Source organism: Diospyros lotus, chromosome 15 (genome assembly GCF_014633365.1).
Source record: "Diospyros lotus cultivar Yz01 chromosome 15, ASM1463336v1, whole genome shotgun sequence".
NCBI lineage: Eukaryota > Viridiplantae > Streptophyta > Magnoliopsida > Ericales > Ebenaceae > Diospyros > Diospyros lotus.
Window position 1 is genome coordinate 29,980,573 of NC_068352.1, and position 17,673 is coordinate 29,998,245.

The 17,673-nt window shown below is 34.8% G+C and overlaps 2 protein-coding genes across 2 annotated transcripts; both read right to left on the minus strand.

Moving 5' to 3' along the window:
• Window positions 1–453: 453 nt before the first annotated feature.
• On the minus strand, window positions 454–7,296 carry LOC127791708 (receptor-like protein 7). The gene is made up of 4 exons (XM_052321685.1): window positions 7,171–7,296; window positions 3,051–3,119; window positions 574–3,005; window positions 454–469 (listed from the first exon to the last, which is right to left on the minus strand). Exons 1-4 carry the CDS (start codon window positions 7,294–7,296, stop codon window positions 454–456), a joined length of 2,643 nt encoding a protein of 880 aa, XP_052177645.1.
• A 4,144-nt stretch (window positions 7,297–11,440) lies between these two features.
• On the minus strand, window positions 11,441–14,196 carry LOC127791968 (receptor-like protein 7). The gene has a single exon (XM_052322214.1). The coding sequence runs from the start codon at window positions 14,179–14,181 to the stop codon at window positions 11,446–11,448; it is 2,736 nt and encodes a 911-aa protein (XP_052178174.1). The 5' UTR covers window positions 14,182–14,196; the 3' UTR covers window positions 11,441–11,445.
• Between the last annotated feature and the right edge of the window lie 3,477 nt (window positions 14,197–17,673).

Sequence of the window (17,673 nt, forward strand, 5' to 3'; positions counted from 1 at the left end):
CAGAAGATCCCAACTGCTGAAAATCCTGCTGATATGATGACTAAGGTTGTGACAGCAGTCAAGTTTCAACATTGTTTGGACTTGATTTATATCCTTAGTATTTGAAGTTGGCGCTTCATAGCGCATTTGAAGACACCTACTGATTATTGATTCTTTGAAGAGATTGTTGAGGTTTTTTGGAATTTGGGAGATTCGCCAAGGTGGAGATTTGTTGACTTTTTATGGCTTCCTCCCATATCCCACATCGGTTGGGCAGTGGGAGGGAGATCCTCCTTCACCTTATTTAATGCCCCCTTCCCCTTTGTTAAATGTATCCTAACAAGTTTGCATTTATTGCATTTGTACCCCCTCATTTGAGTGTGTATTTCTCTTACACACTTTGTATTTTCTCTCTTTGATATTGGAAAAGATTTGGTGGTGTCCGAGGACGTAGGCCATATTGGTCGAACCTCGTTAATTTTCTGGTGTTCTGTTTATGTTTATATTCAATAGTTTTTATCGGGTATTATTTTGGTGCTTTCAATTTTGGGGAAAATTGCCCGATTTTCCCAACACTTAGAGGTTAGCATTTGCCCGATGGCAAACTCAATCGCCGTGCCACTTCCAAATCCCATACATATGACAATCCAATCAGCTCCACTAGGAAATGGGGAATCCTTGCTTCCTTTGGAGTCTACAGGCCGCTGTGATAATGTTGGCGACGGTGCATCCAATTCTCCACAGCTCCTTGAAAGTGGTTCCCCGCAAAGTCCTAAATTCCTTTCATACGAGTTGCTCTGAAACGTATTGAATTGATTACCTTTTGGGACATGTCCAGAGAGATTGTTGTGGGAGACATTAAAGAATTCAAGAAAAGTGAGTTGTGTTAATTGTTGAGGGATATCCCCTGAGAGCTTGTTCTGAGCAAGGTCCAAGGCTTCAAGGTTGGATAAGTCCCCCAAGAATGATGGGATTCCACCACTCAACTCGTTGTTAGAAAGGTTCAGTAGCTGAAGTACGTTGAGATCTCCCAAAGATCTTGGAATTCTCCCTTCAAATTTGTTGCTTGAGAGATCAATGCCAATGAAAATGTCCAAAGTCTCAACATACTGTCTGTCTACACCTTTGTTTGTTATGGTCATAGGGTAGAAAAAATTGTTTTTCCACCATAAACCTAGCAATTGAAACATTATGGAGGGGATTGCTTGATCTGTCTCCTCTTCTCCAAGTGATTTCATTGCATTCCAACTACGAATGTATTTTGTTGGCAAATCACCTGAAAAACCATTGTGGGAGAGGTCAATGATGCGCAACTTTGAGGACTCAAACTTGGTTCCTAGACTTCTTATTGCACCATAGAATTTGTTGGAGTGCAAGTTGAGAATCTTTAGCTCTGTAAGAGTTCCCAACCAAAAAGGGAATACATCTTCAATTAGATTATTGGAGATGTCAAGAATCTTAAGCGCGGTACAATTTGCCAATGATTTTGGTAGTTTCCCTGATAGCCGATTCCGAGCGAAGCCAATTAACTCTAGTTTGTTTCCTTTATTGTAGGCCTGGGGAATGGGACCATAGAAGTTGTTGCTTCCAAGATCAAGAATTGATAGAGAATCACTGAAGTTGCTCAGACATGGAGGAATTAATCCTGTCAAATTGTTGTAACACAAATTAAGAATATAAAGGGAACTCAATGTACAGATCAATGGGGTAAGTTTTCCAGTGATTGCATTGTTTGAGACGTCATAACCGAGAATAGATGTTGGTGGAATTGGCAGCCTTCCCCGCAACTTGTTGTCACTAAGGTCTAACAGGCCTAACTTAACCCAAGGAAGAATAATTGTTTGTTGCTCAAAGCCTATGAGATAGTTGTCTTGTAGCCGTAATATCTCGAGAGTATCTTTGCTTATGTTTAACATCCAGGCTGGAATTTGGTTGTGAATTTTATTGTGTTGAAGAGAAAGCTCTTGAAGTTGATTTTGGAATCTCAAAAAATATGGGAATTCTCTGAGGTTGCACGAATCTAACTGTAACCTCTTGAAATTCAAGAGAGTAGTGTTGTTGGAAAGGCCTATGGTAGCATGTTGGATTTTGTTTGCTGGACTCAAAAGGACCGAACCTTTTAAATCTATGCCATTAAGGAGCAATGTAGTGAGGCTAGTTAGATTCCAAAGCCAAAACATGCTTCCTACATCAAATTCATTGTAAGAAAGGCCTAAATAAAGGAGCCGTGATAAGCCTGCCAAAGAAAGAATCTGACCACTAAAGTTATTAGATTCAAGATCCAGAACACTGAGTTGCGTTCGGTTAAGTGAAGTTGGTATGGATCCTGAGAAGTTGCAGCCTGATAAGTCCAACTTATCTAGGAAACTGAGATTTCCTATAGTGTTTGGTAGCTCACCAGAGAAATTGGTGGAAGCAAGTATCAGCTTTTGAAGTAGACTAGTATGCTGAAATTCTGGAAAATGGCCAGTAAGGAGATAATTACCATGTAAGTTGGGAACTCGAAGCTTTGGTAAATGGAATACGGATGTGGGAAATGTTCCATACAACCCACAATCACTCAAGCTTAGAGTTGTCAGAGAAGAGATGTTAGGCAATATTAATTTGGAAGTTATATTCAGCTCATCGAGATAAATTTCTTCTAGGCTAGTCAAGTTTTGAAGCAAGCTCTGGAGACCAGGCTTTTCAAGTCTCAATGGTCCTGAATTTTGAGAAAGATCAAGTGAAATCAATTTGGACAATCTCGAAATTTCCACAGGCATAGGGCCAGAAAATACAGATTGAGAAAGGTTGAGAGTTGTTAGCAACAAAAGATAGCTGATTTCCGATGGGATTTGGGAGTAATTGAAGTGGTTATCAGCAAGGTTGAGCTTCCTAAGATGCACTAGGCTGAATAGGCTGCTGCTTGACTTGATAGAGCCAAAGAGGAAACTGCTACTGAGGTCAAGACCAACTACATGACCTGTGGACTGGTCACACTCGACACCATCCCAGGAGCAACAGTTGCTGGCTCTACCACCTTGGAACTTCCAAGATCATAGCTTCCAGTAAGCCAAGGGATCAAAAGATACAGATTTATTGAGAGAAAAGGTTTGCTTGAATTGCAAAAGAGCAGAGCTATCTTCAGGATGGCAGAGTGGCTGCACGAAAGAGAAATTATTAGGAGTTGCAGTAATAAGTTGAAAGCAAGAGATGATCAAGTGCATGAACATAAAGAAATATAAAGAGGAAGCCATGGTATGTTGGCCAATTCTTTGGTAGTCTTGGATGATCAAAACGAAATATAAAGAAATATAAAGGTTGGATTTGTGGGTCTCCAGCTTGAACTTGTTTAGTGGTATGTGGCCCAATTCTTTGGTACTGTTGGATGATCAAAAAGAATGTTAATGGGGGGATTTATATAGAAGGGGTATGAGGCATATTAATTAATTTTCATTTGACTCTTCAAATCCCGTTTAATTTTGGGGATGGAAAATATGATGGGTTATGCAAATTTTCCAAAAGGTTGAATATGTAGACCATAAGCCTTAATTAGGTGGACAATGATGCACTGGACTTTTTTGGCATACATTTGATAGGAAGTGATTGAAATTTAATGTTCCATGACTTTTTATCATAGAACTCCAGCAGAGTCCCCTTCTCACGTTTTCAAAGTCCGTGCTTTCCAATTTTGTGCTTGTGTTGATTGGTTTGGCTAATTAGCTTATGAACACTAACAATGTCCTGTTTGGAAATTTGCACACAAACAGGGCCTTGATTAACAGCATTAACTCCGTAGAACGGGACTAGATTAGTGAAGGAATTTTTTTTGTGAATTCCAGTAAATTTCATTTATCTGGTAAGCTCATGAATGCATTTTAGTAAAGATGATTTCACCTGAAAATGTGATAAACTCATAATTTTATAATTTTATTCTTCTAAAGGTCTTATAGTACATGTTTGCAATAATATTTTATATATAAGATATTAGTGGTAAAGTTTAATAAATTATATTTTAAAAATAAAAAATAAAAAAATAAATCCTACATATTTTTATTTATTATTATTTTTATATGTGTTTATATGAATTTTATATATTAATTTTGTAGAAAAGATAATGAAGAATTGGAGCAAAAGTGAAGCAGTGAGACAGGTGCGTGGAATTGGAATTGGAATTGGATTTGAACTTGCTTCTATAGTCAAAGATGCAGATTCATGTGCATGCACAAAGATGAAAATGACATATAGGATTGATAGTCACTTGACTTAAAAAGTCAATCTTACATAATTGATTTTAGTATACTTACTTTGAGGATACTGTTCTTTTTCTTATTCAACAACCCTTGTTAACCCGTCGTAAAACATTTTGATTTGTTATCCTTATTTTATTTACTCACTTTTGAACTAGTAGAGTATTTAAAATTATTTGATAGGCTTTGAAAATGATGGCGAATTGAATGAGTGTAGAGACGCTATTGTTGATTTGGACTTCTGAATTGACTAAAGGAAGGAATAAGGAAGGAAGAGACCAAGAGTGTTTGGTTATTGGTTGTGGTTTTGGATCCTTAATGCTTAATTAATTCAAGTTGTTTCTAAATACTCTATTAATTTCTTAGGCTTTAACCTTTCTCCCTTTTATATCCTACCTTTACCTTAGCCTCATTACAACCTTGTTAAAAAATCATTTGATTTGTGTATGACATGTGATATCAACAACAAAGATTGGATGAATAAGCAAGTTTATGATAGTAATTGAGCATGAATTGAATTTTGAGTGAATGTTTTTAACCCTTAAACACTTGAGTGAATTATGAGTGACATATGAGGGTCTACTATACTTGTTGATTGTTTTTTGAGTGAAAATCTCCTATTTGTTTTATTTTAAGTTTGTTGAGTGTTTTAGTTCATGACGTGTTGTAGTGTTTGATTCATTGAGTTGTCTTTGATTATGATATGTGATGTTCTTGGTGTCATTGAGAGAATCGGTGTGATTGTGTCATGTCTTGTTGTTTTGCTCGAGGATGTGCAAAAACTAAGTGTGGAAAAATTTGATAAACTCATAATTTTATAATTTTATTCTCTTAATATTTAGGTTATTTAGCATATTTTAGGTCTTATAGTGCTTGTTTGTAATAATATGTTATGTACATTAGTGGCAAAGTTTAATAAATTATGTTTAAAAGAATAAAAAATGAAAATTAAATAAAATAAAAAAATAAAAATAAATCCCATATATTTTTATTTATTATTATTTTTATATGTATTTATATAAATTTTATATATTAATTTTATAGAAAAGATAATGAAGATTTGGAGCAAAAGTGAATCACTAGTCATGTGCGTGGAATTGAACTTGAAGACCAAATATAATATTTTAATAAAGGGCCACATGTGCAATTGAAGTTGGAATTGAAGTCCCGCCATAATTGGAAGTGCAATTGAAAGCATGAATATTAGAAGGGTGCATTTGATAATGATAGTCTAGAAAATGTGTAATAATTATATATTTTTTTATGATAAATATGTGTAATCAAATAGACTCTAATATTATTTTGAATTTCAATTGGAGGCCCGATGGATGTACATGCACGCACTTATCTATTAACTAGCCCGTGAATGTGAGGGTTGGCCATGCATTGCATATATATATATATATAATATGAGATTGGAGAAAAAAAGGGGAGACGTTAGGAAGAAAAAGAGGTAGAGGAGCACGCACAAGAGGAGAAAAGAGCATCATTTTTATATTTTTGCTCTTCTTTTAGTGTTATTTCTCACATTATGTGTGGCTGAACTTTGATTTTTTAGTAAAAAGATATTTTGAAGCCATGGTAAATAATATTATAAGATTTTTTTGAGTTTAATTAAAATTTAATTTTCAATATTCATGTATCTTATGATTTTAATGTTTATGATTGTGTGTTTTGATTGTTTAGATGATTGCTATTCAATTCTTGATGCATGATCAATTACTAGTTTGAATACCAAATTCGTAATTGTTTTGTCTTTCTTGCATAAGTAACAACTAAGGTTGATAATTATGGACAAATTTTCATTCAATTCCTAGGGAGTACATGTGCTGAATTAAATAAACTGAACTTGCGTGTTTATTATTCAGATTTGATCTTGTTTTCACAAAGTTTAATACTGTCTTTGAATTAAATTCTAGAATGCTTATTCTAAGGTTGTTTGAATGTAAAGGTTAATTTAAGAGTTTGCTTAAATTAACTAAGAAGTAAGAGAACATTGAATTAATAGAACTTGTTGTTCTTTTTAATGCCAAGTATTCAAGAAAAATTAGTGATTTTGGGATCAATGATCAGTGTCATAACCATTGGAGGATAAATCCCTTAAAGCGTTTCTATAGATTACTTTAATTTTCTTACATTCTTATTTGTCTTATTAATTTAGAATAATATTATGTTTTTAATTGTTTAAATTTCAAAATTAAAAACCCCCAATTGTTTTTCTATTTATTTTAATTTTTTAAAAAAATAGATCTAACCAATTTCTATGAATATGAGATTGCTCATCACTATCACAATTTATATTTTTTTAAGAGCAATAATTTATTATTTGTTAGATTCGACACTCACTAAAATAGATGAATGAAACATTGGCCATTCAATCCCACGAAGCTAACAGAAATACACAGAGCATTAAACAAAAAATTGGTCTCATGAAACATATTTTCAGATCAAATTCAATTCCCTCCCCTCTTCTCTTCCTCTTGCTTTCCTCCCTGTTTTGTTTTTGCCTCCCAAAGGTTTCCAAGAATCATTCGTGATACTTACAACTTAGTATTTTCCCCATGACAATCCAAACCATTGTCCCAACTCCAAATCCCGTGAATATGACAATCCAAACCAAATCCCGTGAAAATGACAATCCAATCAACTATGCTAAGCAATGATGAATCTTTGCTTTCTTCAAAGACTCTGGCGGTGGCAGCAATTCCAAGTCTCCGCACTTTCTCAACAAGGGGTCATTGCAAAGCCCTGCATTCCCTTGGTACGAGTTGTTTTGAAATGTATCCAATTGCTTACCTCTGTGGACAACTCCACTGAGATTATTATGAGAGAAATCAAAGAATGCAAGAAAAATGAGTTGAGATGGTTGTTAAGAGATCTCTCCTAGAAGTTTGTTTTGAGAAAAGTCCAAGGTTTCAAGGCTGGACAGGTCTCGTAACGAAGTTGGGATTCCACCACTCACTTCATTGTAGGATAGATTGAGCAGATGAAGTGCTATGAGATCTCGTGGAGGTTCTGGTTCCTTCTTCAATGCCATTGCCAGCAGAGATATCCAAAGCCATAAACTATCTGCACCTTTGTTTGCCATGGTAACAATCGGAACTGTATGGAGGTCTATACCATGTAATTTCATTGCTTTCTGATCATGAAAGTAAATGATAACATTTTGGGAAACATTCTCTAATCAACTTCAGTTTCCTCTTCCTCTCTTCTTTCTTTCCCTTCGCAGATTGCTTTTCTTCCTTGCAAAGGTCTTCAAGAACCATTCGTGAAACTTAGATGTCAGCATTTGCCCAATGACTATCCCAACCACTGTCCCACTTCCATAACCCATGCATATGACAATCCAATCAGCTCCCCTTCCGTCTTTATATTTTCTGATCTGAGTGAATATATTTATATAATGCTCACTGATTCTGTTTGTTTTTCAGTTTCCCTATGCAGGTAGAGGAAGAGACCATAAGCAGCTCAAAAAGGCTTCAAATAAAAGGGTGGCCAGTAGCCCCTTTTGTAAGCATCAAATTTGTTGAGTAAAGCATTTAATTGTTGTTCAATCCCTGAATATAAATCTAACCAGTTTGTCTAATTAGTTAATTGGATTATATTCTGTTTTAGGTGCAATTGTGAGTTAATTGTGCTATCAATCTTACATTAATGAAGTGTTGTTACAAAAAGAGTCTTGAATTTGCAGAGATTGTTTTAATTAGGAAGTACCATGTCACATTTGCAGAGATTGTGCTTATTGTTAATGTTCGATGAAAACTGCAATGAAAAGATGATGATATTATTTCTTGATTTTTTGTTGCCGTAATCTAGGAAAATAAGCTCAAAACAAAATGCCCAAACCGATAAGATTGGAGCATTATCTACTAGAAGTTCTTGTCTCATGGGCCATCACAGTTGTCCATGAAAGTGGAGCAATGAATTAAACCCATAAAAAATATTTAAAAAATGAAAAAAAAGAAGAAGAATCTAATGTTTGTTAGAATCTTGAGTAACATCGGTAATACACAGATTTTGCAGTGAGCAAATGTTTGTTAGAATCTTGAGTTAACCTACAAAATCTGAATTCATTCTGAAGAAGATGACTAATCAAATAAATGTATACTAAACTACGTACACAGGGTCTGACAAGCTCATGAATGCAAACTAGTGAGATGGTTCCACTTCTGAAGACGGGTCATTCCATTTTCCTCAACTCTTCCCAAACACTGTTAATATCATTAAAATAAGTATCAATAGACTTGTCACCTTGCGCGATGGAACACAGATGATGTTGAAGCATAAATATCTTGACATTGTATGGCTGTTAAAAATTCTTCTTCAATGTCTCCCAGGTCTGACTAGCTGAAGTCGTGTAAGTAAAATACAGTTGAGGATATGGTTGGTGAAAGAGACTTGAGTAACCACGCCACAATGAGATTACTACATCGACTCCAGGCTCAAAACAGAGGATCATCCGATGCTGGAGTAGGAATAGAACCATCCAAAAATGCACATTCGTTTCTAATCGACAGTGCAAGCATGAATGTCCTGCTCCATGATGCGTAGTTGTGCGCTGTTAGTTCCGACGAAACCACAACGGTTCCATGATTATCTGAATGATGCAGATAATATGGAGAGTGTGGGTTGTTAAAGCAAAGACAAAGACGATTGTCTAACCGCCATGAAGAACAATCACAAAGAACTTTGAACAGAAATGACGAATAAAAAAAAAGATGAAGAAACTTCAATTGAAGATGAACAAAGTTTTGAATTGAAGAACTAAAGAGTGATTGTTGCAGGAATTGAAGGAATCGAGAAGAAAATTGAGGAACACCAAATCCCCAACCTGTTCTGATACCATTACGGAAGTAGGAGGGGATTTGGAAAACAAAAATCTTTCCATTGTATTAATGAGTTAATCATACATCAAAGAAACAGAGAACAATAAAGTATTTCTACATGTATATAATGACAGTTGGACTTAACAAAACAAAGTTATAAATAACTTAAAACAAACACCTCAGTTCTAATTAACAGAACTAGCATTATTATAACTAGTGGTTGATCCTGTTCCATGTGTACAACGCAGCTTATTTCCTTGATACTGCACGTGGGATCATGATCATTGATCAGGCAGCAGCAGTGTATTATGCAAATTGAAGTTATAAATAACTTAAAACAGGCACCTCAGTTCGTTGTTAGATAGGTTGAGCAATTGAAAGGCCTTGAGTTCTCCTAAAGGTTTTGGAATTCCTCCACCAAATGTGTTGCTAGAGAAATCAATGACAGTGAAGATGTCCAGTATCTTAAGCATGATGCAATTTGCAAAAGATCTTGTTAGTTTCTCTTGTAGTTGATTTTGAGCAAAGCTAACTAACTCCAATCCGTTTCCTTTGTTGTATGTCTGAGGAATGAGACCATCGAAGTTGTTGCCTCCAGGATTAAGACTTCTCATTGAATGGTCGAAGTTGCTCAAACATGGAGGAAGAAATCCTCTTAAGCTATTGCTAGATAACTTGAGGATATAAGGGGAATACAATACCTAATAATCTCTCTCTCTCTCTCTCTCTCGGTAAAAAGTGGTAAATTGGATGTGAAGAAATTTTTGTGTGTAGACGAGATGATACTCAATTCTTGTGTACCCATATAGGCTTGATAGGCCTTTGGTCACTTACAAAAAACATTACCTAATCCATCTGTATTATGAAAAGATCAAGATCTTAACAAGACACTTTATTATGTTTCAGTGATAAAACTATTAATTCTTTCGTTAATAACAAGAGACCTCGTCAAAACACAATTAACAAGTAAAGGCGCGCTTATGTGAATTAAAACTCACAATCCTTTATTTGGACTTTTAATGTTGAAGCCAATGGGCATGCCACGCTAGTTGGAATAACTCTGAACTCTGGTTAGCAAATGCCTTGACCTTCCTTCTTCAAGTATAGTGGTGCACATGTATAGGGAACTGAATCCCTATAACCATTAACCATACATTTAAAACAGGATCTTGCTATAGCAGTCGTTCGATTTGAGAAACTCAATGAAGTGGCAGTTTTTGATTGGTCCAAATAAATAATAAAAACTCTAAAAAATTTACTAAATTTTAAATCGTTTCTAAAAACTTAGGGGTTGTTTGAAAATAGCGTAAAATATTTTTATTCCATTCAATTTTGTCATTCTCAATCAAGTTCATTAATTTTTGTTTCTGTTGAAGGAAATGAAAACTAAAAACATTGTTCAATTTTATTGTGAGTTGTCAAGAAATGAAGAGTTGTTGAAAATTTTATGATATTAGCGTCAACCAACGATTACAAGGTGGAAGGCCTTCTTAGTTTGGGCGGGGAGGAAGAGAAAAGATAGTGGTGACTTTTCAACAAAAATGAAAAAATAAGGACGAAATTTGAACAATTCTATTTTTTTATTTCATTTCAAAAGTTTGATCGAATTAAATGAGAGAGAGAGAGAGAATCCCATGAAAGTAGAAGAAATATATACACATGACAAAAGAACATATATATATATATACATATATATATATATATATAGTTCTCTTGAGTGAGCAAGAAGAGAACGTTATTGACAAGAAGGAGATTTAGTTAGAAGATCTACATGAGGCATATTAATTAATTCTCATTTTGACTCTTCAAATCTCATTTAACATTGACTGTAAGCTAGGGGATAGAAAATAATGCACACATGTCTATGCACCATGGAAAAAGAAATCAAGTCACTCCAAATTTAGTATTTTTACTTTGAGTTGGAATTTGTGAATGATAATCTGTCCAACTCGTCGAATGATGCATATAAGATGGAAGTATGTTGGAATCATATCATCGTCTTCATGTGGCCATGCATGAAGCTTGACATGTCTTTGCAAAGTCATTTCCTTGGCATACACACACATATATTTATTTTAGATTATAATTTGTTTTTGTTGTTGAATGATGAGGTAGTATTCCAAAATGGGCGAAATTACTAACATGAAAATGAAATGTGCATTTTCATTCATAGGCATGGACAACTGTACTAAAAAAAGGGTGAGATTTATTATGTATATTCGTGTTGATGGTCTATTATAAGATTGTGAATGGAAGAATCAAATTTTAGTCCATAGTAAGCTCATGAACACAAACTAGTGTGATGCTCACACTAGGTGATTGAAACATCGGAAATACAATCCCATGAAACTAGAAGAAATACAAATGGAAAGAAGCATAAAATTGGTGTCATGAAACATTCTCTAGTCAATTTACAGTTTCCTCTTCCTCTCCCTTCTTTGATTGTTTTTCATCCTTACAAAGGTCTCCAAGAACCATTCGTGGTACTTAGAGGTCAGCATTTGCCCGATGGCAAACCCAATTGCCATCCCACTTCCAAATCCCATGCATATGACAATCCAACCAACTCCACTAGGAAATATTGAATCCTTGCTTCCTTCTGAGTCTACAGGCTGCAGTGACAATGCTGGCGAGTGTGCATCCAATTCTCCACAGTGCCTTGAAAGTGGATCCCCGCAAAGTCCTGAATTCCCTTCATACGAGTTGTTCTGAAATGTATTGAATTGATTACCTTTTGGGACAAGTCCAGTGAGATTGTTGTGGGAGACATTAAAGAATGCAAGGAAAGTGAGTTGCGTTAATTGTTGAGGGATCTCCCCTGAGAGCTTGTTCTGAGCAAGGTCCAAGGCTTCAAGGTTGGACAGGTCTCCCAAGAATGATGGGATTCCACCACTCAACTCGTTGTTAGAAAGGTTTAGTAGCTGAAGTGCCTTGAGATCTCCCAAAGATTTTGGAATTCCCCCTTCAAATTTGTTGCTTGAGAGATCAATGCCAATGAAAATGTCCAAAGTCTCGATATACTCTCTGTCTACACCTTTATTTGTTATGGTCATATGGTAGGAAAAGTAGTATATCCACCATAAACCTAGCATTTGAAACCTTACGTAGGGGTTTGCTTGATTTGTCTCCTCTTTTCCAAGTGCTTTCATTGCATTCCAACTACGAATGTATTTTGTTGGCAAATTACCTGAAAAACCATTGTCGGAGAGGATGATGATTCGCAACTTTGAGGACTCAAACTTGGTTTTTGGACTCCTTATTGCACCATAGAATTTGTTGGAGTGCAAGTTGAGAACCTCTAGCTCTGTAAGAGTTCCCAACCAAAAAGGAAACGCATCTTCAATCAGATTATTGGAGATGTCAAGAATTTTAAGCTTGGTACAATTTGCCAATGATTTTGGTAGTTTCCCTGATAGTTGATTTCGAGCGAAGCCAATTAACTCTAGTTTGTTTCCTTTATTGTATACCTGGGGAATGGGACCATGGAAGTTGTTGCCTTTAAGATCAAGAACTAATAGAGAATTACTGAAGTTGCTTAGACATGGAGGAATTAATCCTGTCAAATTATTATCAGACAAATTAAGAATGTAAAGGGAATTCAATATACAGATCAATGGGGAAAGTTTTCCAACGATTGCATTGCCCGAGGCTAAATAAACAAGAATAGATGTTGGTGGAATTGGCAGCCTTCCTTGCAACTTGTTGTAGCTAAGGTCTAACAAGCGTAACTTAGCCCAAGGAAGAATAATTGGTTGTTGCTCAAAGCCTGTGAGATAGTTGTCTCGTAGATTTAACATCTTGAGAGCATCTTTGCTTGTGTTTAACATCCAGGCTGGAATTTGGCCTTGAATTTTATTGTTTTTAAGAGAAAGCAACTCAAGTTGATTTTGGAAGCTCAAAAAATATGGGAAGTCTGTGAGGTTGCATGAATCGAACTCTAACCGCTCGAAATTCAAGAGAGTAGTGTTGCTGGAAAGGCCTATGGTAGCATGTTGGATTTTGTTTGCAGGACTCAAAAGGACTGAACCTTGTAAATCTATGCCGCTAAGGAGCAATGTAGTGAGGCTAGTTAGATTCCAAAGCCAAAACATGTTTCCTACATCAAATTCATTATATGAAAGGCCTAAATACCAGAGTCGTGATAAGCCTGTCAAGGAAAGAATCTGACCACTAAAGATATTAGAGTTAAGTCTCAGAATAGTGAGTTGTGTCCGGTTAAGTGAAGCTGGAATGGATCCTGAGAAGTTGCAGTTTGATAAGTCCAATGTATCTAGGAAACTGAGATTTCCTATCGTGTTTGGTAGGTCACCAGAGAAATTGGTGGAAGCAAGTATCAACTCTTGAAGTGGACTAGTATGCTGAAATTCTGGCAAATGGCCAGTAAGGTAATGATTACCACGTAAGTTGAGAACTCGAAGCTTTGGTAGATGGAATATGGATGTGGGAAATGTTCCATACAACCCACAAGCCCTCAAGCTTAGAGTTGTTAGAGAAGAGATGTTGGGCAATATTAAGTTGGAAGTTATATTCACATCATCGAGAATAATTTCTTTTAGGCTAGTTAAGTTTTGAAGCAAGCTCTGGAGACCGGGCTTTTCAAGTCTCAAAGGTCCACAATTTTGAGAAAGATCAAGTGAAATCAATTTGGACAATCTCGAAATTTCCACAGGGATAGGGCCTGAAAATGCAGATAGAGAGAGGTTGAGAATTGTTAGCAGCAAAAGATGGTTGATTTCCGATGAGATATGGGAGAAATTGAAGTCGTTATCAGCAAGGTTGAGCCTCCTAAGATGCACTAGGCTGAAGATGCTGCTGCTCGAGTTGATAGAGCCAAAGAGGAAACTGCTACTGAGGTCAAGACCAACAACATGACCTGTAGACTGGTCACACTCGACACCATCCCAGGAGCAGCAGTTGTTGGCTCCACCACCTTGGAACTTCCACGATCGGAGCTTCCAGTAAGCCAAGGGATCAGAAGATGCAAATTTATTGAAAAAAAAGGCTTGCTTGAATTGCAAAAGAGCAGAGCTCTCTTCAGCATGGCAGAGTGGCTGCACGAAAGAGAGATTATTAGGAGTTGCCCTAATAAGTTGAAAGCAACAGATGATCAAGTGCATGAACATAAAGAAATATAAAGAGGAAGCCATGGTCTGTGGCCCAATTCTTTGGTACTCTTAGATGATCAAAAAGAATGTGAATGGGGAGATTTATATAGGAGGGGTATGAAGCATATTAATTAATTTTCATTTGACGCTTCAAATCCCATTTAATTTTGGGGATGGAAAATATGATGGGTTATAAAAAAAAAAAAATTCAAAAGTGTGGACAATGATGCATTTGGATCATTGTCCACAAGTTGAATATGTAGACCATAAGCCTTAATTTGGTGAACAATGATGCACTGTACTTTATTGGCATACATTTGATAGGAAGTGATTGAAATTTCATCGTTCCATGACCTTTATCATTAGACTCCAGCAGGGTCCCCTTTCCACGTTTTCAATGTCTCTGCTATCCCATTCTGTGCTTGTGTTAATTGGTTTGGCTAATTATTTTTTTCATTTTTAATTAGTTTATTTAACTTGCATAATTTACAAGTTACTGTATACACGAATTTTATTTAACGTGCACTCAAAAGATCATAATTTTTTTTATTTAATCATTTGTAACTTATAATTATCATCTTTTAAGTTTATACTAACTAAATTACACATAAATTTTGAATCACTTAGAAAATGATTATATATAATCTATTACCAACCTTGGAAGATAGTTTTACAAATTTTTGAAGGGTTGGATTTGTTGGTCTCCCGCTTAAACTTGTTGAGTGGTGTCATAAGGCCATCTCCAACGCAAGCAAGAATTGCTCACCAATCTAAAATTTGAAAAGTCATCTCTAGAAAAATTGCTCTAACGTTGCTCTCTATTTGTCTTGTCACTTGTCAAATATTTGTTGAGGTTCAAATTTCTAAACAAAGTTGGGGAGCAAAAATTACTCAACAAATTGCTTAAATATTTGTATTTTCTTATTGATTTGTGTATCTTATTATTAATTTTGTGTATATGTGTATTTGATTATTTTATATATTTGATTATTGATTATGTATATGTGCATATTTGATTATTTTATGTATTTGATTATTTTGTATATTAAGTGTGTAAAGATAATTCCATGTTAAACATATTTATAATTTTTTATATACAAGTGCTAAATATATTTATAATTTTTTTATACAAAATTATACACTAGTGAATTATCTTATCTTCTTACTACAAAGCCAAATCACATAAAATTTGTAGCACATTTTTTTTATATTTTTCAATGTAATATTTAAAACAATTTTGTTAAATGATTGTATTTAAAAAATATTAGTAAATTTATTTACAAATATATTAAATATTATAAAAATTAAATATAATCATATATATTATTAAATTATAAAATAGATAATAAATTTTTATAGTAGTAAAAATTATAAATAAGGTAAAATAAATAGAATTAAAATTTATTAATAAATAAATAAAATAAGAAATGAAATAGAAAAAAAATAAAGGGTGTGATCGGAATATGTATAATTTTATAAATAAATAAAAAATAAAATATTTATAATATAATAGAGACAAGAGGAAGATGAGATAAAAGATTAACTCAAGGGAAGCTTAAGCTTATATGGACATCGGGAGATCTTTGACTCCCAGACTAGACGCTGGCACCTCTAAAAGAGTTGGATTTGTGGGTCTCCAGGCATGTTGAAAAGTCTTAAGCAATGATAAGTAATTTAAAACAACCGATGGGCCACGACAATGACCCGCGATAGAGAAGATAGCAAGGCCCATGTTCGCCGGAGTCACCGATCCCCAACCTCTTCTGATACCATAACGGAAGTAGAAGGGGATTTGGAAAATAAAAATCTTTCTATTGTATTAATGAGTTAATCATACATTAAAGAAACAGTAAAGTATTTCTATATGTATATAATGACAGTTGGACTAAGGCTAAGTAAACTGAATTGACAAAACAAAACAAAGTTATAAATAACTTAAAACAAACACCTCAGCTCTAGCATTAAGTATTATAACTAGTGGTTGATCGTGATCATTGATCAGGCAGCAGCAGTGTATTATGCAAATTTTCAGCAAGTTGGATTTGTTAATCTCCAAACATGTCTAAGTTGGATTTTCAGCAAGTTGGAATCATGTGGGTTTGGCAGTGGCGAGATGTATTTGTCAAGATAAATATCAAAATAAATTGGGATGACTAGTACCAGTCTTTTGTGAAAAGTGACGAGGAGATTATGACCGATGCACTGCTCAAATATATTTGTCAAGATAAATATTAAAACAAATTAGGAGAACCCGCACTAGTCTTCTATGAAAAGTGTCCAAGGAGATGATTCATGTAGTGCTCAAATGTATTTCAAGATAAACATCAAAACAAATTGGGAAGACTCGCACTAGTCTTCTTTGAAAAGTGACCAAGGAGATGATAACACATTCAGTGCCCAAATATATTTGTCAAAATAAATATAAAAATAAACTGAGAAAACTCTCACTAATCTTCTGTAAAAAGTGCCCAAGGAGATAATAATCCATGCAGTGCTCAAATGTATTTGTCCAGATAAACTTCAAAACAAACTGGAAAGACTCGCACTAGTCTTATGTGAAAAGTGTTTCAAGGGATGATGACCCATGCATTGCCCAAATGTATTTATCAAGGTAAACATAAAAACAAATTGAGAAGACTTGCATTAGTCTTCTGTGAAAAGTGTCCAAGGAAATGAGAACTCATACAATGCTCAAATATATTTCAAGATAAACATAAGAACAAATTGGGAAGACTCGCATTAGTCTTTTGTGAAAAGTGCCCAAGGAGATAAGGACACATGTAGTGTCCAAATGTATTTCAAGATAAACATCAAAATAAATTGGAAAGATTCGCATTAGTCTTTTGTGAAAAGTACTTAAGGAGATAATAATCCATACAGTGCCTAAATGTATTTCAAGATAAACATAAAAACAAATTAGGAAGACTCGCATTAGTCTTTTGTGAAAAGTGCCAAGGAGATGAGGACACATGTAGTGTCCAAATGTATTTCAATATAAACATCAAAATAAATTGGAAAGATTCGCACTAGTCTTTTGTGAAAAGTACTCAAGGAGATAATAATCCATGCAGTGCCTAAATGTATTTCAAGATAAACATAAAAACAAATTGGGAAGACTCGCACCAATCTTCTGTGAAAAGTGCCCAAAGAGATGATGACCCGTTCAGTACCCAAATATATTTGTCAAGATAAATATCAAAACAAACTGAGAAGACTCGCACTAGTCTTCTGTGAAAAGTGTCCAAGGAGATGATAACACATGTAGTGCCTAAATGTATTTGTTAAGATAAACATAAGAACAAATTGGGAAGACCCGCACTAGTCTTCTGTGAAAGGTGCCTAAGGTGAGATAACTCATGTAGTGCTCAAATGTATTTGTTAAGATAAATATCAAAATAAATTGGAAAGACTCATACTAGTTTTCTATGAAAAATGCCAAGGAGAAGAGGATTCATGCAGTGCCTAAATGTATTTCAAGATAAACATCAAAATAAATTGGAAAGACTCGTATTAATCTTGTGTAAAAAGTACTCA